Consider the following 20,561-nt stretch of genomic DNA (forward strand, 5'->3'; position numbering starts at 1 on the left):
AAGAGGCCGGCGGAGAGGGCCCCCCGAGGGTGGGGCAGAGACTGGAGGGACGGCGCAAAGCCAAGGACGGCCAGCACCGCCCGCCGCGGGAGAGGCCCCCAGAGGGAACCGGCTCTTGATCTCGCACTTCTGGTCTTGGATCAGGACTGAGAGACAACAAATAGTGTTTGTTGGAAGCCCCCACCTTGTGTGTTTGGTTAGAGAGCCTCGGTGACTCGCCCAGGTGGCCGTGGGCCACCGTGGGCCACCGTGGGCCTGGTCTAAGCCGCCACAGCCCCAGCCCTTTGGCCAGGCTGCTTGGGGACCAGATCCGGGCCGCGCGGCGTGTTTCCTGGCCGTTGCTACAGGTGCAGAGGGGGAAGCTCCTGGCCCACTGAGCACTCACGGTTCTTTCCACTGCTGGACTTGCCCCCGGTGTTGCTGTCTTGGGGAACCCATGTCTGAGGTGGAGCCGAGACCAGAGGAGGGCAGAGCCCCAGAATTCGCGGGGGGCAGAGCTGGAACCTGCCCTCCCATTATTGTTCCAGCCATTTGAGCGGCTTTCCTGTAACTGTAGAGGAAAGCATTGTAAGACGTTTACCTGCGCATCACAGTTCAGTTACTGCACTAGTCAGGGACCCCAGGAGAAAGAGAACCGGAAAGAAGGGGATTTGTGTCAAGGAATTGGCTCAGGCAGCTACGGAGGCTGAGAAGTCCCACAGCCTGTGGTCCACAAGTTGGAGACCTAGGGATGTGATGGTGTGCACTCCTGCCCCAGCTCGGCAGGCTGGAAGACTGAGTTCTCCCCTCCTCCACGGTTTGTCCTCTGCGTGTCCTCCAAGGGTGGGACGAGGCATCTACTGATTCAAATGCTAAGGAAACACTCACAGACCCACCCAGAAATCACGTTCACCCCGAAGAGCTGGGTACCTGTGGCCCAGCCAAGGTGACACATCAAAATCAGTTACTTAAAGATCAGCTGTTGCACCTGACGAAGCCAGCTCTGATAACCAGGCCCTGCCAGGTGGAACCTGGGCCCTCTGAGACCACAGTCCCTCTGGTGGGCAGCTGCCCCAGACACCCGCAAGCCAATGCTTGCCCCTGAGGATGGCAGCTGAGGCAGAGCCGAGCCGGACCTTAGAAGTACATTATCTGCCCTCCTGCTTCTGACCCATGAACTCCTGCTCAGCTTCCACATGGAAGCCTCCCAGCCCCATCCTGCCTCCAAGCACTAAAACTAGCTTTTCCCACCCAGAGACCATTGCCAGCACCACACCCACAGGATGTGAATGCTACATGGGGCAGCCTCAGACATGAAGCGGGAAGGGCCCTGGGAGCTGTTCTGGGGTGCATGGGCAGCGGTAAGCTGGGGCCCAGCCACCTGGGGGCTCAATGCTGCCGTGAGGTCCTGCTCAGAGCAGCCAGGACAGTAGCAGAGACCAGCTTGAACTGGTCAATGAAATGTGTCAGTAGGGAAATGTGTCATCTCACACAACCCAAGTTCAGAAGGTTGGGTGACCAGGGGTCTGTGCAGCACACAGTGTGGTCCCTGCAGCTCAAGGGCTGGCTTCTCTCCTCATGACAGCTCTGCACTCCTTGGCATTGCAGGGGGCCCCAGCTGGTGGCAGTGGAAGTCAAGACTGACTTATCTTGGGCCCCCAAGAAGTCGCAGAATCCAGCAGAGCCCATAGTGGAGAGGGAGAGGGACCCCGGGGGGGGGGCGTGGCCTCTAGGGAGAGGTGGCTCACGGTGGGCTTCACACAATGGGGCTGCTTGTAGCTGAGCCCATGCGCAGAGACCACATGGCCTGCAAAGCCTAAATTATTTACCTTCTGGCCCTTGGCAGAAGGTGTTTGCCATCTCCTGGCCTGGGGTTAATCACAGCCCACCCCTAGAGCCAGTAGAGGTGTTGGAGGAGGGCACTGTGAGGACCTGACTGCTGGTTGACCTGTGAGTTGGACCTGGGTAACTGGAGGCTCTTCATTCCCTCCCCTGTCCTTGGAACGCCCATTCTGCTTGACCTCGCCACTCCTAGAAGCTGTTTCAAAGAATAGCTTTGAGAAAGTAATGTGGTGAGATCATCTGGATGGCATATGTGACTGAACACTCTTAAGATCTCTATGTAAACTTTTAAGGTTCTGGAAGGAGATGTGAAGATACCCTTGTCTTGTGGCTGCCCAGATAAGCCTCATGGGAAGTTCCCTTGCTTCTTACACCTGCCACCTGCCAACCTGAAGAGGACTGTCTTTTTCTTCCATCTCTCTCTGCTCTCTGTGTCTGGAGACTTGTTTCAGATTTCACCTGGGAGGCTCCCAGGGAGGTTGCAAACTAACAGGAGGGTCATTGTCCCTGAGCTGCCTGGGCTACTTGGAAGAGGATGGAAGTCTGAACAAAAATCAGGTCCTATAAACATCCAGTGGCACCTGCCAGGGCAGGCTTTGGGCAAAGCACTGCTGGCACCAATGGGGACTGGAGTTTACTGTAGCTTTAGTTTCTCTCTTCATCCCGTTTCTCAGCCAGGCAAGAAGATTGGTATATTCCAAGCCTGGAATTTCAGAGATGGAATGCATTAGAAAACAAGTAATGGGGACCCCTGGGTGGCTGAGCCGTTGAGCATCTGCCTTCAGCTCAGGGCGTGATCCTGGGGTCCTGGGATCGAGTCCTGCATCGGGCTCTTTGCGTGGAGCCTGCTTCTCCCTCTGCCTGTGTCTCTGCCTCTCTCTGTGTCTTTCATGAATGGATGAATAGAATCTTTGAAAAAAAAAAAAAAGAAAACAAGTAAAAAGGGACAGGATCCTCATTTCAGAGGAGATGTGAGTATAGTGGATTGAGACAGAAAAGCTCAAGTAATGATCATAGACCCAAGGACTGAGAGGGAGACTTAAAAGCCCCATGATAGAGTAGTTTGGCTTGAAGGATTAATCTTCCCAGAAGAAACTGTAGCTGCAAGTAAGGTGGCTTCAGGGCCAGGAGTTGGGATAAAACACTATTGCCCAGCTGGGGTTGTAAAGCAGTGGCCAACACTCTAATAACAGGATTGAGATCCACCCCCTCCATTCCTGCAACTGACCTCAAGTACCTGACCCGTGACATTGGCTAATGTGGGAGGAAGTGAGAATGTTACTTCTAAACAGCCATAGGGTAGGTTCATCATTGTTTTCTATCCCTTTTCCATAAACACGTCCCCTAAAGGCCTGTTTCTCCATTTGGGTCCCCTAACGAAGAAGACGTTCTACAGCTGTCCTGCAACCGTGCGATGTGAATGAGAGTACCTTGGTTGTTGTAAGCCTTGCTCATCAGAGACTGTTTACTACCTCAGCATAACACAAGAAGCTAACTTTAAAAAAAAAAAAAAAAAACAAGATTCTGAATTGAGTTAATCCTGTTCCCTGATTCATGAGCCATTATCATTGTCCATGCAAGGCCTCTCTTGTATCTTATTTTATCCATCCACCACCTTCCATCACCCACCATCTCCCATCCATCTATCCTTCATCCACCTATCCACCATCCGTCTGTCTTCCCAGCTTTTGTCTTCAAGTTTGAGCACTCCCATTTAGTATCTTCCATCAAGTAGCACCTTAAAAAGTTTGGGGGAGTATAAAGAAAAAGTGAAAATTTCTTTTACGAATCCAAGTTCAATTGACTTGTTAAAACTACTAAGCAATGTTTAAAGGAAAATTTATAGCATTAAATGATTACATAAAGAAAGAATAAAGGTCTCAAGTCAGAACTAGAAAACGAAGAGCAAACTAAAGCCAAAGTAAGCAGGAACAAAGGTACTAATAAAAGAGCAGAAGTCAATGAAATAGAACACAAACAAAAAGAAAATAATGAAACCAAACACTAGATTTTTGAAATGATCAAAAATATTGATAAACCTCTAGTCAAATTGATCAAGAAAAACACACACACACACACACATTACCAATATCAGGAATGAAAAAGGGAATTTCACTACAGATCCTACAGACACAAAAGAATTAAAACATTATTCCGCATCACTTGCCATCAGGGAAATACAGATCAAAACCACAATGAGATCCCACCTCACACCAGGGAGAATGGGGAAAATTAACAAGGCAGAAAACTACAAATGTTGGAGAGGATGTGGAGAAAGGGGAACCCTCTGCACTGTTGGTGGGAATGTGAACTGGTGCAGCCACTCTGGAAAACTGTGTGGAGGTTCCTCAAAGAGTTAAAAATAGACCTGCCCTATGACCCAGCAATTGGACTGCTGGGGATCTACCCCAAAGATACAGATGCAGTGAAACGCCAGGACCCCTGCACCCCGATGTTCACAGCAGCAATGTCCACGATAGCCAAACTGTGGAAGGAGCCTCGGTGTCCATCGAAAGATGATGGATAGAGATGTGGTCTATATATAAAGTGAAATATTCCTCAGCCATTAGAAGGACAAATACCCACCATTTACATTGGCATGGATGGAACTGGAGGGCATTATGCTGAGTGAAGTAAGTTAATCGGAGGACAATTATCATATGGTCTCACTCATATGGGGAATATAAGAAATAGTGAAAGGGATTATAAGGGAAGGAGGGAAACTGAGGGGGGAAAGATTAGAGAGGAAGACAAACTACGAGAGACTCCTAACTCTGGGAAACAAAGAAAGGGCTGCAGAAGGAGAGGTGGGGGGGGGATGGGGTGACTGGGTGACGGGCACTGAGGAGGGCACTTGATAGGATGAGCACTGGGTGTTATACTGTATGTTGGCAACTTGAACTTAAATAAAAAATTTTTAATAGAGGAAAATAAATAAAAAAAGAAAATGCTGTTTTTTAAGCATTTTATTCTTTCAGCTTTATTGAACTTTTCTTTTATGAACTCAAGTTCAAACTAAGGGATTTGATTCATGCATTGTTATTTTAAGCCACTAAACCAGAGGTAAAAAAGAAAAACAAACCCTCACAGCTTGGCTGGGCTGGTCACCTTGTGTGGGAGTATCTTTCCTTTTCAGATTCGGTGTGTGCTCCTTTGTTCTGCTTAAATGTGTGGCACTTGAGCAAGCCCACTGCTGCATCCGTCTATGTGGAGAGGGCTGGAGTTCTGCTGCAGCACAAGAGGGCTGCATGCAGGCTAATGGCCATGCATCAGCCACTGGGGGGCACCCATTGGCCATACAGGGGCCAGCATTCACGACGGGAAGCTGATCTTGGTCTTGACTTCTAGGGTGAGTAAGCTTGCTCCCTTCAGTGCTTGACTGTGTTTTTTTTTTTTTTTTTTTTTTTTTGGCTCTAACAGCAAGATGTAATAGGCAGAAATATTTGTACTTCTCTTGAAAACAGGCAACAGATGCTATTTCCTTGACAATGACCAAATGGGATTTATATCAGGAAGGCAAGGTTGGTTTAATACTGAAACTCAAAAAAAAAAAATACTGAAACTCAAGGAATGTCATTTACCATATTGACAAGCTGAAAAAGAAAAAAAAAACCAACTTCTAAGTTAACCACTTGTATTGTGGACTTTATGGCAACAAATCTAAAAACATAAATGAAATGGGCAAATTCCTTGAAAGACATAAACTATTAGCATTCAGTAAAAATTTTTTAACAGGAATATCCCTAAAACTTAAAAAAATTTTTTTGAATGTATTTGAATTTATAGTTAAAATCATCCCAGAAAGAAGACTTTAACCCCAGACGGCTTCACAAGTGAATTCTACCAAACACTTAAGGAAGTGTTTTCTTCAGTGTTTCTTAATGAAGAAATACTATCAATTTTATACAAACCTTTACAGAAAAGAAAATGAGGAAGCATTTCCCAACTCATTCTATGAAGTCAGCATCACTTTGATACTAAAACAAGACAAAACATTACAAGAATGAAAACTATAAATAATACTCCTTATTAATACAGACCCCAAAATCTTCAAAAGAATATGTAAAAGGGATCTGTGTATCCACATACATGTAGAAAGGATAATAGATTATGACAACAAAAAGGCATTTGACAAAATTCAGCACCTATTCATGATAAAAACTCTTAGCAAACAGAACTAGGTCTCAACCATGTCAGTTATCTACAAAAGCCTATATCGTACCTCAGACGAAAGGGTGAAGGACTAAATGATTTCCCATGAGATCAGGAGCAAGGCAAGGATGTTATTCTCACTACCTTTGCTCTGCATGAGGGCCAAGCAGGTGCACCATAGCTCGAAAAAGGGATAAAAGGCTTTCAAGGAGGAAGGGAAGCAGTGAGGCTGTTTCAACTTACTTGTGATACGTTGTCTATGTAGAAAATCTTAAGGAAACTACAAAAATAGCTGTTAGAGGGGTGCCTGGGTGGTTCAGTTGGTTCGGTGACCAACTCTTGATTTCGGCTGGGGTCATGATCTCAGGGTCATGGGATCGATCCCTGCGTTGAGCCCCGTGTCGGGCTCTGAGCTAAAACGTGGAGCGTACTTGAGATTCTCTCTCTCCATCTCCCTCTGCCCCTCCCCCTACTTGCACTCTGTCTCTCGTTGTAAAAAAAAAAAAAAAGAAAAATAGCTGTTAGAACTAATAAGTGGATTTAGCAAAGTTGTGGGATAAAAAGGTAATTAAAAAAAACAATTGTATTTCTATATACTACTAACAAAGAGTTGGACAATAAAATATTAAAGTAGCATTTACAAAAGCATTAAATATATGAAATACTTATAGGTAAATTTAGCAAAATGTGTGCAAGGCCTGTATACTGAAAACTATAAAAATAGAATTGAGAGAAATTAATAAAGACATAAATGTAGAGACAAATCATATTCATGGATTGGAAATTTTTAAAAAAGATTTTTATTTATTTATTACTGAGAGACACACAGAGAGAGGCAGAGACACAGGCAGAGGGAGAAGCAGGCTCCATGCAGGGAGCTGGATGTGGGACTTGATCCTGGGACCCTGGGGTCACGACCTGAGCCCAAGGCAGATGCTCAACCACTGAGCCACCCAGGTGTCCCTGGAAAATTTAATATTGCTAACAAATCAGTTATACCCAAAGTAATCTATGGGTTCAGTATGATCCCAATCAAAGTTCGATAGATATTTTTGGGTAGAAATTGACAACCTGATTCTAAAATTTATATGGAAATTCAAAGGATCTAGAATGGTTAAAATGATTTTGAAAAGGAGCAAATTTGGAGGACTTACTACTACCTGATTTTGAGATTTGCTAGAGAGCTGCAATAATAAACACGGTATGGAATCAGCATAGGACAGACATACAGATCAATGAGACAGAGTTGGGAAAGTAGAAACAGACCTACATTTTTATAAACAACTGATTTTCAATAAAAGTGCCAAGGTAGTTTAATGGGAAAGGTGACTATTTTCTGCAAATGGTGCTGGAACAGTTGGACATCATATGCAAAAATAAGAGCCTTGGGGATCCCTGGGTGGTGCAGCGGTTTGACGCCCACCTTTGGCCCAGGGCCCGATCCTGGAGTCCTGGGATCGAGTCCCGCGTCAGGCTCCCAGCATGGAGCCTGCTTCTTCCTCTGCCTGTGTATCTGCCTCTCTCTCTCTCTCTCTCTCACTCTCATAAATAAATAAAAATAAAATCTTAAAAAAAAATAAGAGCCTTGACTGTTATCTCACATCAAATACAAAAATTAACTCAAAGTGGATCATACATATATATGTAAGGGCTAAAACTATAACACTTTTGAAAGACCTGAAAGAAAATATTTGTGACCTTGGTTTAGGCATAATTTCTAATTTCCAAGACAGGACACAAAACTCATAAAAGAAAAAGTAATAAATCAGACTCTATCAAAATGGAAAAGGTTTGCTTTTTACAAAATACTGATGAGCAGATTGAAAGGTGAGTCCAAGATGGGGAGCGTATTCCCCGAGTATGTGGTAAAGAACTTGTGTATGGAATATATGGAGCACAACTCAATGACATGAAGATGGCCCAGTTGTTCAGAATTGGCAAAAGACTCAGAGAGATATCTTACTAAAGAAGATAAACAAAAGGCCATAACTTATTAACATCTTGTGAGGTTTTAGGAGCAGATACTTTGCCAAAGAAGAAATATCAGAGGCTCAACTTCATTAGTCATCAGGGTAATTAATGCAAATCAAAGCTCCTGGGAGATACCACGGTGGACCCGCCAGCACGTGCACTGTTCAGAAGACTGCCGAGAACCTCAGGTCTGGAGGGGGCACGGGGCTTGGTACAGGGCTGTGCCCGCGGAGTGCCAAGCGGCACAGCCACTCCGGGAAGTGGTTTGTCAGCTCCTTATAAAGTCAAAGACAGACTTACTATCCAACCTCCTGATCCCATATCCTGCGGATACGCCCGAGAGAAATGAAAACATAGGGTTACAAAAGGCTGGTACGGGAATGTTAATAGCAGCTTTATTCATAATTAACTCCAAATGAAAAAAATGTAGTAGCCTCCATTTTGTGAATGGACAAGCAAATTTTGGTGGAATTTGGCTCAGCAATATGAATGAATGGGTAAAAACAAAGCATTATGCCAAATGCAAGAAGCCAGACATAAAAGAATATATATATTTTATGATTCTAGGTATATGAAATTGTAGAGTAAAACTACAGCACAGAAAGCAGATGAGCAGGTGTGAGGGGGTTGGACTGAGGAGAGGGGCAGACAGGAGGTGGTTTGGGGGAGCTGGAACAGCCCGCATCATGACTGCGGCGTGTACAGTTATCTAAATTCATGGAATTGTACACTTAAAAATGAGTGATTGCTATCACACGCCAGTTGATTCTCACTACAAAAGGGCACAAAAATCTGAACAGATATATTACTCGGGATCCAACAGAATGCACGCCAAAGCACATCAGTACACACGCAAGGAAGTTCACAACAGCTTTATTCATGATATCCCCAAACTATCAGCGGTCAAATCAAATCATCAGTAAAATGGAAAAATAAACTGTGGCATGTTCTTAGGATGGCTTAGGATCCAGCCATGAAAGTGAGTGAACTATAGACACAGAAAACAACAGGGCTAAAATTTAGAGGCATCTCCTTGGATGAAAAAAAACTGACGTACAGCAATCATGTTCTATAATTCCACTTATATGAAGTCCAAATAATACACATAGCCAAACTAAAATGTGTGGAGGTACACGTGTAGGTGATAAAAGTGTAAATAAACACAAGAAAAGTGGTTTCAAATGAAGCCAGTGGAACCTTCCTGGGAGGGAGGGCAGTGATTGCGGAGGTGCCTGCAATGTTGTTCCTTGACTGGGTGGCAAGTATATAGATGCTCATTTATAAGTCATCAAGCTGTTACATTATAGAGTTTTTCTGTGGATCTATTACATTTCACAAGATAAAAGCATTTAAAATAATACATTCTCATGTTTTGCAGAACTCACTGGCTCTGGTTTTGTGAGAGTTTTTTGGATTAATCACCGCCTATGCAATGTTGGCACATAAATGCACACACTACGTCCATAAGTGAAGATCAGTATTGATTGTTCCTGGAAAAAGGGGGCTGAGAAATAATAATAAAAGAAAAATTCTATTATTTAGCCAGTTAAAAAGATAAAGAATAAAAATACTGAAAAGCTAAATGACAAACAAATGCGAAAACAAGTAATTAGAATCAGCTAAGTTAACTGAAGTCCGTACTCTAGGAGACTGGATTTCAAATGTTAATAAATACTAAATATTAAAATGAAATTTAAAGCTAACAGGGAAAATATCCTTCTCTTCATACATGATTACCGTTATAATCGGTTTGAGCCTTTATCTCTGGGCTCTGGTTCCCTGTCTTCAGAATCCTAGCAGTGATGTGTCCCGCATGGAGGTTCTACACTGGTCCCTGAGAAAGTATGTGGCACATGGAGGGCTCTGTGATGTTCGAAGTCACTCCTCCTTCCCCAACAACCTGTCTAAAGTCATTGCTCACTGGAGTGTTGCTCCTTTCCAGTGTGGGTCCCCTGAGCAACCTCTGAGCACCCAAATCACCCCACTGTGGCCCACAGCTGCTCATCCCAGGGGGCGCCTCTGGCTGTGCTGCGTGGCTGGGAGGGAAGGGGCTTCACGGGTGACTCTGGCAGGGGTTGGGAGAAAGGATTCCACAGGAAAGCAACAGAGTCAGCTTTCAAAATGTGTGTGGGTCATTTCAGTTCACACCCCGGGTTATGGGTGTCAGAAACCACTTCAGGTGCAGAGAGGCCCTCCCCGTGAGAGAGGGATGGTTATGGGGTCACCCTAAAAGGAAGCTCTGTGTAACAGGGACCACAGGGGCGCCTGGATGGCCCAGTTGGTTAAGCGTCTGCTTTCGGCTCAGGTCATGGTCCAGGGATCCAGGGGTCCTGGGACTGAGCCCAGCAAGGAGCCTGCTTCTCCCTCTCCCTTTGCCCCTTCCCACTGCTCATGCTCGCTTGCTCTCTCTCTCTCTCTCCCCCAGATAAATAAAATCTTAAAAAAAATAACAGGGACCACAGCCTGCTGCCCTTCCTTCCTGCAGATAGAGGCGGAAGACAGGCGACTATGTGCTGAGCGCCAGGCAGCAAACAGGAGAGATTATAATACTTGCAATAACACCACGATGGGGTAGGACCCTTCTACCTGCACCCCAAGTGCTCCTGAACCCCCCACATGCCTTGTCTCCTCAACCCAGTCTTCACGGGGCAGTGTTCCTCCAAAATACAGACCGCAGTATCCTCCTGCCCTTCTAGGGTCTCCCCACCCTCAGGATGAATTCCCTTTCTGGCAGGTCACCTGCTCTCTGCCCTCAACATTTTTGGAGGTGTAGACGGTCCAAGCTCCCTTCTGCTGTCTTTGCTTTTCCTCCTGCTGCCTGCCCCCACCTCCCTCCCAGCTCCTCCTGCCCTCCCTCCCTAGCACCCACCTACTCCTTCCCTCCCTCCTTCCCTCCCTCCCTCCCTCCCTCCCTCCCTCCCAGCTCCTCCCTCCCTGCCTGGCTCCCCCTTCCCGTCCCCCACCTCCCTCCCTCCCACCCTGCTCCCACCTCCCTCCTTCCCTAGTACCCACTCTCTCCCTCCCTCCCTAGCACCCACCCACCCACTCCCTCCCTCCCTCCCTCCCACCTCCCTCCTAGACAGCCTTCCCTTACCTCAACACCAGGTGGGTGCCTCCTCTGCCTGCTGGCCTGGTGCATTCTTCCAATGAGCAGAACCAGATACTTAGACTCTGTCACAGGACAGAGTGACCCAGGGTCAGTGCTGACCACCTATTCATTCATTCACTCACTCATTCCACACAGCCAGGGCAGTTCTGAATCCTGATGGGGAGGAGCGAGGGATCAGTTGGACCTGGAGCCTGCCTGCAGTGAGCAGCTAATCTGATGGGGAGGACAGACCTTTAGACCACCAGGAGTTCCCACCTGTTAGGGGGGGCCTCTGCGAGGGGCTGGGGGGCAGGGAGGAGGGGAAGCAGGGAGGGAGGCTGGTGTCTGGTGAGGGGAGGGAGGTCAGGGGGAAAGGAGGTTGGGCATGGAGCCTGGGTTTGAACCCTGACTCCACAAGTCACTGGCTAATTCATAGAAAGCGTGTGTGAGAATTACAGGGCCACCCGACTCAGGGTCTGGTGCAAGGACTACAAAAGAAAACCCATGCAAAGCACTCTACAGTGTTTGCAGGACAGCAGGCAGCCAACAAAAGTTGGTGAGGTGAAGCTAAGATCTGAGGAACAAGAAGGCAGGAGCCAGGTGAGGATGCGTCAAGGGAAACCTGCAGCAGGAAGAGGGAACAGCACGTGCAAAGGCCCCATGGCAGGAAGAGGTATGATCAGTTTAAGGAACAAGGTGGTGCTCAAGGGGAGGGAAGTGTCTGGCCAGAGGTTGGTGGGGGTGGGGCACGAAGGAGAGAGGAGGCCAGATCTCAAACCAAAAACCTAAACCTAAACCGCAGCACCCCCGCCCCCCCCCCTCCCCAGGCCTCCTCCCGAGGATCCGGGGATCCGGGCGGAGGAAGAGCCACCGTCAGTTCACTTCCGCCCCCAGGCCTAATCAATCTGGCTGGCGCACGCAGGGGAATGGAGAGGCTGCTCCCTCCTTCTCCACGGAGGTGGCTGCAAACCTCGTCTCCCTGGAAACCGGAATAATCATTGGAAGTAAGCTCATGGCAACTCCGCTCACGCGCGTGGGTGCCACGATTATTATACAAGCTGATTTACACACTGTCCTTTTAGAACCTGTACACCATACATGTGAAAGGAGGCTCACTATGCCCACTTTTCTGGCAAGTCATCCTGCCGAGGAGCGGGACGGACGAGGAGGTTCAGCTGATGTTCTAAAATCTGCACTCCGCGCTAAAAATACACGAGAGCGGTTCCCTCTCCGCCCGGCGACCGCGGTCGCGGCTCGAGTCGGTCCCACGCACATGTCCCGGGAGCCGCACCGAGGGCCTTCGAGTTGCGTTTACGGGGCAGGGGGTTCCGTGGCTGCGGGGGCTCCTGCGCGCGGGCTCGCTGCCCCCGACCCGGGGCGCCTCGGGGGCTCGCGTCCGACTCGCCGGCGCTCGGGCAGGAAGGGGCGCCGCCCGCGAGCTGGGGAAGCCCGGGTGGGCGGCGGGGACGGCGGGGGCTGCGCGGCGCCCTGCGCCCCGCGATGCGCCCGCTCCCCGGCCCCCGCGGGCCCCCAGCGCCGCAGCCGCGCCCGCCCCCCTGGATGCGGCGCCGGATGGTTGAGCGCCTCGGCCGGCGGCTCCCGGCTCCCGGGTCCCGGGCTCCAGGCCGCAGCCGCAGAGGGGTGCGGGCGAGCCGCGGCGCAGGCCCAGCCCCCCGGAGCCCCGCGCCGGGTCCACCCAGGGCCGGTCTCGGTCGGAGGCGGAGGGCCCGGGAGGCCGGGGAGGGCCGCTGCCGCCTCCTGCCCCGCGCCCTCCCGCGCCCCCCGCCCCCGCCCCCGCCCCCGGGCGCCTTCCGCGGCATCACCTGTCACGCGCCCGAGCCCCGGGAGGGCTGTTCTGACTGAGGTCCGCAGGGGCTTCGTGCGAGGCTGCGCCTGAGGCCTCCGCGGCTCCTCCCCGGCACCCCGCGCGCCGGGACTCCCCTCCCCCGGCCCCGGGCCCGGCCTCCCGCACCGCCGCCGCCCCCCCCCCACGCAGGCCCAGCCCTTCCCCGGCTCCCCTCGCCCCCGCCCCCGCCCCACCCGGGCTCTCCCTTCCTGCGTCCTCCGCCTCCGCCGTCCTGCGCCCCGGCTCCCCGCCCCGCCGGCACCGGGCTCCCCCCTCCTCTCCCGCGCCCGCAGGCTGAGTCCCTCCGGCTTCCAGGCCGCGGGCGGGCGGCGGGCGTGGGCCGGTCGCCGGGGAGGCGCAGGCTTAGGGGCCCGGGAGGTGGGAGGGCCCGGGGGGCGGGCCCGGGGGGCGCCCTGCGCGGGGGGCCGGGCGGCCGGGGTACGGGGCGGGAGGCGGGGAGACGCGGGGGGCGCTTCTCCCCGGGGAGGCGGCGGAGGGGCGTCCCGGGCCGCGGGGGCTGCGGCGGGGGAGGGCGGCGCCGGGCCGGGCGCGCGGGGCGGCGGGGAGGGGAGGGGCGGGGAGGGGCGGGGAGGGGCGCGGCGGGCTGGGGAGGGGGCGCGCGCCCCGCGGTCCTGCGCCGCAGCGGCTCCCGGCGCGGGAGGCGGAGGATGCGGACTCCGGCGGCGGCGGCGCGGGCCGGGGAGGACGCGGGAGGATGAGGAGGAGGCCGGCGGTCCGGCCGCGCGGCGCCGGGAGGAGGCGCAGGCGGCGGGGGCGGCGGCGGGCGGCGGCGGGCGCGCGGGGCGCGGGCCGGCTCGGGCGCGGAGGATGAAGTGGAGCGTCCGCGGGGCCTGCGCCGCGCTCTCCTCCTGCCTGCTGCTCGCCTGCGCGCTCAGCGCCGCCGCCGTCGGCCTCAAGTGCTTCTCGCTGGGCTCGGAGCTGCGCGGGGAGCCGTTCCGGCTGGGGGCGGCCGCCGGCGCCTTCTACTCGGGGCTGCTGCTGGCCGCCGGCCTCTCGCTGCTCGGCGCCGCCCTGCTCTGCTGCGGGCCCCGGGACGCGCCGCTCGCGGGGCCGGCGCGGGGCCCGGGGCTCGGGGCGGCCGCGGCGCGCGCGGGGGCCGCGGAGGCCGCGCCCGGGGAGCCGGGGAACGGCGCGGGGCCCGCGGGGCCGGCGAAGAGCCACAACCTGCTCCTGCTCGGCGTCCTGGTCTTCATGCTCGGGGTCCTCAGCGCCTTCGCGGGCGCCGTGATCGACGGCGACACCGTGTCGCTCGTGGAACGCAAGTACTCCCACTACTGCCTGCCGCCCCGCGCGCCGCCCGCGCCCCCGGCGCCCCCCGCGCCGCCCGCGCCCCCCGCGCCCCGCGCCCGCAGCGCCCTGGACAGCGCCACGTCCGCCAAGTGCCGCCAGCTCAAGGACTACCAGCGCGGCCTGGTGCTCTCCACCGTCTTCAACTCGCTCGAGTGCCTGCTGGGCCTGCTCAGCCTGCTGCTCGTCAAGAACTACCGCGCGTCGCAGGCTCGGCGCGGCCGGCGCGGCCGGAGGAGGGCGGCCCGGGCCCCGGCGCGGCCCCGCGGCGGCCCCGGGCTCCGCGCGCAGCCTGCGGCCTCCCGGGCGCGGCGGGGCCGGCGGGGGCGGCGGGGGCGGCGGCTGCAGCCGCGGCCGAGCGAGGCGTCCATCCTGGCGCCGGAGGAGTCGGACCTGGCCGCCCCCGGGGACTGCGCGGGCCTCGCGGCGCGCCACGCCGTGTCCTACATCAGCGTGGGCGTCCTGCACGCGCGGGACGAGGCGGGCGCGGAGGTGCGCTGCGGGGGGCACCCGTCGGTGGAGCTGCCGGGCTACGCGCCCTCGGACCCCGACCTCAACGCCTCCTACCCCTACTGCTGCCGGCCGCCGTGCGAGGCGGGGCGCGCGTGGGAGCCGGGCCGGGCCTGCTGAGCGCCGGGCCACGGGCCACCGACCACCGGCCTCGGGCCACACGGACCGCGGGCCACCGACCACCGGCCACCGACGACCACCGGCCCGGGCCTCCCCGCCGACCACCGGCCCCCGGCCTCGGCCCCCGCAGCGAGCAGGACCCGCGCGCGGCGCTGCACTCCCAGGGGCGCACCGGCCCCGCTCGCGGACGCCCCCGCCGCCCAGGCCGGCCCTCCGCTGTCACCATTTCTGTGTCTGGGAGGTTTCCCTTCTTTTCTGTGTCTGTTCGTACCCGGATTCCATTTTAAAGTTTACAATAAATGTCTCGGGGTTGCCTCGCCCCCAGCGCACTTCTCTGTGGCAAGTCCGGTCCAGGGTGAGAGCTCAGAGAGCCAGGGCGGCCTCCCGGGAGGAAGGGCCCAGGCTGCGAGGACGGACGGACGGAGCAGCCGCTGCGTTAGGGACGGCTGACGCGAAACTGCGCCCAACAGCAACACTTTGTACACGGATGTGCCTGCTTTTGTTGATACTTTCTTACTGTAAAGCTCTCCATAAACGGTGAAAATGTTTGGTAAATTTATTGCAATTTAAAATTGGTTAGTTCCTTTATTAAATCAATTGCTATGTTATTGGAGATACTCATCCGATTGGACTTAGCGGGTGTGTCGACACACAAATCGGTCTCCCGCGATTTGGTCAGACAAATGTTGAATTGGAGCAGTTGCGTGTAGCGCTGGGTGGTTGACTCCAACCAACCTCTTCCTAAAGCTAACTTTCAGACATTTCTTTTTTTGGAAACTGGCGGTGGGGTTTCTACTGCAAAGCGGAGCTTATTTTTGGTTAATATATATGAACAAGCCAATCCTATTTTGGAAATTCACAGTCATAGTTTTTCTGGCAAAGATTATTTTCCTGTCGATTAATTCATTAATCCGGTGATTTTGCGTATTACGGCATTTCATCTGAAACACACCCCTTAAATAGCCTTAATTGATGTGAAGGTCATACTTTTACATCCTTGGGATATACATGTGTGTGCATACTTACACACACAATATGAAATGCATGCTAGGTGACAGCAAAATATGCTTCCATCCAGTCTGGTGGGCTGGCCGGGAGCCAGGCTGCCTCAGAGCCTTGGGGGAGAAGGTAGTTCAACTGCATGTGCTGCAATCGTGGCACCAGACAGCAATGCTGATAATTCTTAAGGTGCTTGGAGCAGAGCCCCACCCTGGCTCGGCCTGAATAGTGTGCACCTCCCATGAAGGGAGATGAGGACACACCCGGTGCTCTGCCAGGAGTGAACACCACACAAAAACCTTTCAGGTGACAAAAGCTAAATAAGTTATGTGCAGTATCTTTATAGTGCATAGGGGTTCACTTCTAACTGTGGGAGAGTATCCAGATTTAGGGACGGAGGTGGAGTTTCCAGGTCTAGGCTCTGGGATGAGACTTCTTCTCAGCTCCCGGGCATCTTGCACAAAGCCAGAGTTCCCAATTTCTTGACAGTCAAGGCCCCCATCCCAACTGGGACCTGGCCAGGTGGCCCGGCTGCACTGGGAGGCTACTAGAGAGAGGAGGTCCCACGCCCATGCAGACGAGTGGAGACCCGTCACCGGTCAGCACTTGACCCACGGAGGTGGCAAATCCATCGTGCCGATGCTTGGGCGATTACTGTGGAACATGGGGGATCTGATCAGAGGCAACGGGCCAGTGTTTCCTCCTTGTTATGTTGATGCTACCTGAGCAAAGAGGATGATTCATAGCCGGTTTAGTAGGCGCTCATCCAGAGTGCTCTTCAGATATTGGCCCATATTCAGCCTCTGGACTCAGCCAGGCTGAGGGCATGGCCCAACTGGTCCCACCGCTGGTCCTCGCAGCCTGGCCCCTCTCATGCCCCTGCGCCACCAGCCCACTGGCCATCAACCTTATGCAGAAAATGTGATAAGCGGCAGTGAAAGTGGCTTTTTAAAATTTTTTTTATTTATTTATTCATGAGAGACAGAGAGAGAGAGAGAGGCAGAGGGAGAAGCAGACTCCACACAGGGAGCCCGATGTGGGACTCAATCCCGGGTCTCCGGGATCAGGCCCTGGGCTGAAGGCGGCCCTAAACCTCTGAGCCACCTGGGCTGCCCAAAAGTGGCTTTTAAGATGCTTTTCATCATCTACCTAAGTCAAATCAAGAAGGAATTGCCAGGTGTTTTCTGCTTCCTGAGCAGGGACGCTCCGCACTCCCGGAGCAGAGATCTCATAGACAGCTGCGAGGCTGGACTCCCCCACCCCCACCCGCCACTGAACCTACACAGCATAGGTGGCTAGGCCAGTGTACCCTGGGTGGGTGGGCACACGGCGGGAGGGCCACTGGGCAGGGACCACCTCCACAGAGCAAAATGCATGGACACAAGATGTCAGACTGTCCCGAATCCTTCTTGTTTTCTGAAATGTTCCATCTTACGTGATTTGCACAGCTTAAAATTTTATATGCCTTATGAATCTTTTAAATTTGCAATCAAAATCAGTGACCTCTCTAAAGTTTCAGAAATTTCTTGGGATAGAACAGAGGCAAAGGAGGAGGTGGTGGTGGTGGTGGTGGTGATGGGGAGAATGAGGTGGGGGTGTTAGGGTTAGGCTGGCGCAGGAGCCAGCCGGAGCATGGGGCCACCTGTGTGGTCATCTGGCCAGGGTAGCAGGGAGCATCTGGGGTGCGCAGACAGCTGCTTTTCCCCTGGCGAACTTCTATGTGACCAACAGACTAGGTGAGAGTTTGAAAGATGCAAGCATTTCTAAATCCACGAATATTGTTAACTCCACTTTAAAGAGGCTGATATAATAATGTGGGATACCAGGGTTTTATTTTTTAGAGTTTGTTAGAGGAAATTAAATCAAGTCTCCCTAAACTTCCATTGTTCCAAAGATCAGCACTCAGGGAAATGAGTGGGGAATTATGGAAGCTACTGAGCTTCCTTCAGAATAAGGGACCTCTCTTGCCCTGCTTGACGGGCACCTGCTTCGAGGCACTCACTTCTCATGCACGTCCATTCCACTTTCTATAAGTTTTAGTTGTTTAAAATTGATTCCTTGTGCTCCTTAGAAAATAATGTCACTCCCTGGAACTTTCTTAAAATGGTCTTACTCTGCTTCTCAGAATAATAATGAACGCCTGGGCCTGGTGGAGGCCAGATGGGAGTTCGTGATTATGACAAAGTACCAGAATTAAACAAAACACGTTTTAGCGTTGTTACGTGGCTTAATGCTGAGTTTGTAAGTTATTATTTTAAACATAAAGATTGTTTATTTTTAAGGGAATATTTTAATTAAGGTAACAAATGAAGTAGCCACCAAACCAGGCATGTTTACTTAGATCGATCAACAGGCCCTCCCAGGGTCTCAGATATCTTTCCTTTGTGAGAGGGAGTGGCAAATCTCAACCACACAGTTGAATTTTTGACTGAAATTCAATTAAGTAATCATTTCATTTAAAAAACCAGTCAGATAGCGTTTGTGATGAAGATCACACAGCTGGCAGTTAAACATTTTACTCCTGGCTGGTGTCATGACACAATACAGGCAGAGGCCTTGAACATGCCCAACACACACACACACACACGCATGAGTATAGGCACACATGCACACACAAACACAAATGCGTGTGCATGCACGTGTATACGTGCATGCACACTATACATGTGTGCACATGTATGCACATACACGTGTGAACACACATGCACGGGCACACATGCAAACGGACACACATTGCCTCATGGGAAGTGTCTGAGGGTCAGGCCACCCCGGCCCGGGGTGTCCAGGGTTGTCTGAGTTGGAGAGGCCTGATTCTGTAGACCGGCAGGTCCCCTTGCAGTGTGGTAGGATTTGCATGTGGGGAGCATGTCTTGGAGGGCACCTGGCGGGTATGCACACTTTGTCACGTGCAGGGGGAGGAGACCGGGGTGGACCCTTGCCCTATGCAAGCACAGCACCGCAAGCCATGGGAGAACTGTGCTGGCACTGGTGCCTGTGGCGTGGGGCAGGCTGAGCCTTTAGGTGCTTGGGTGAGTCTGTGTGGTACAGATACTGCCACGGCTTGGTGGGTATTGGCCTCTTTGGTCTCACCTTCGCGTCAACTCCACCTCTGAGCAAGGGCTGCCTGCATATTATTGCTCCAAAGCACTGATTTCTTATCAAGAAAGAAAATTAAATGACAGAGACCTTAAGAAAAGCGAATTCCATAAGAGTATGTATAAACCTCATATACCTACAGTCCTTGTTCTTACATGAGATAGAGGCAGTGGTCTAATGCCAACTGGTTGACTTTCCAGATGATTCAATATCTGCTTGATTTGCCACTCTTTAACACAGTGATTGACAGGAACAAAACACCCACAAAATGGGGAAAATTACCTTAGGAAAAGAGTATTCGTGAATCACCGTGTCCCCAGTCTGAATTCTTTAAGAACTTCCTGGGGTGGCAGGAGAAACCCCGGGGGTTCCCAGAGCTGTGTCTATAACAGTTGTCTTAAAATCTCCATGTTTAGGGGGGAATCTATTTACATATGGAAGGCTCGTCTAGGGAAGGCCTGATGTCTGTTCTGCGTTTTTATCCGCCATTGATCCTCCACAGAATGTCAATAAAATGTCTTGTCACTTCAGGATCAATAAAATTTGTGTTAAAGCACAACACATTCCTTCAGACACACCAACAGCAGTGCTTTACTCCCGGTCTTGTCCTGGCCCTGAAGGCTGTGGCCGAGCAGGGCCAGATCTGGGGGGGATGGGAGAACCGTCCGGGGCCACCGAGACGCTGGCCCACTCGGCCTCTGTCCCGGCGCTGCTGAGGGCACCCGAGCTGTGCCCAGCTCACCTCCCTTTGTCCCCAGCACCGGTCCCCAGATTCGGCCTTGAAGGCCTGGTGGCCCTTACCCTGACCCTAGCTACTGGCCAGTCCCCTGCGCGCGCTCCCGGGGCGGCCCTTCCCCAGAACACGGATGTCGCTGTCGCCCTGCCAAGGCTGCTCTTTTCCCGAAGGGCAGCCAGATCTTGGGGAGGAGCCTTCAGGCCCTCCGTGAGCCGCCGGGGCTGGCGACCCCGAGGAGAGGCTGCTAGCTGGGGGGCCTGTGACCAGGTGGTGCGGCAGACGCCGGGTGCGGGTGCAGCCCGAGAGCAGAGGGAGCGGCTGGAGCAGGGCGTGGGCTCCACGCTCCGGGCTGTCCCCGCGGCTCGAATTCGGTTCCCGTGGCTCCTGTCACAGAGCGCCGCAGACTGGATGGTTTCAAACGGACAAATATTTATTCTCTCCCAGTCTGAGGCCAGAAGTCTGAGATCAAAGTGTTGGCAGGGTTGGTTCCTCCTGGAAACTCTGGGGAAGAGTCGAATCCAGACCCTTCCTCTGGCTTCTGGTGGCTGCCAGCGATCCTTGGTGTCCCTTGGCTTGTACACTCGACGTTCCAATCACTGCTTCTCCTCTGCTCCGTGCGCCCTTCTCCGTATCTTGCAAGGACATTCTCATGGGATTTAGGTCCCACTGCAATCCAGTGTCATCTGCTAATAAGGCCATGATCTGGGGGGGACCAAACTTTTGGAGGGACCATATTGAACCGGCGCAGAGCTCTGCTGAGATTTGTGGTTTGCTCATTCTTTCCTGCAGGAAACATTTACGCCTCTCCCTAAGGGGCTAGCTGCTGAGGACCTCAGAGGACGGGTACTCCCTCCCTGGGACGTGCTGTGCAAGGACGAAGCTGTTGGAGCCCTCATCAGACCACGGGTATTTAC

The 20,561-nt window shown here is 52.9% G+C and overlaps 1 protein-coding gene and 1 long non-coding RNA gene across 2 annotated transcripts; one reads left to right on the forward strand and one right to left on the reverse strand.

Annotated features, from left to right (window-relative positions):
• Positions 1-8,801: 8,801 nt before the first annotated feature.
• On the reverse strand, positions 8,802-11,840 carry LOC140623670 (uncharacterized). The gene is made up of 2 exons (XR_012023229.1): positions 11,039-11,840; positions 8,802-9,778 (listed from the first exon to the last, which is right to left on the reverse strand). It is a non-coding gene; the product is annotated as an uncharacterized lncRNA (long non-coding RNA).
• Positions 11,841-13,679: 1,839 nt separating this feature from the next.
• TMEM271 (transmembrane protein 271) lies at positions 13,680-19,492 on the forward strand. Its single transcript, XM_072810176.1, has one exon. The coding sequence runs from the start codon at positions 13,707-13,709 to the stop codon at positions 14,814-14,816; it is 1,110 nt and encodes a 369-aa protein (XP_072666277.1). The 5' UTR covers positions 13,680-13,706; the 3' UTR covers positions 14,817-19,492.
• Positions 19,493-20,561: the final 1,069 nt, after the last annotated feature.

Source organism: Canis lupus, chromosome 2, assembly GCF_048164855.1.
Source record: "Canis lupus baileyi chromosome 2, mCanLup2.hap1, whole genome shotgun sequence".
NCBI lineage: Eukaryota > Metazoa > Chordata > Mammalia > Carnivora > Canidae > Canis > Canis lupus.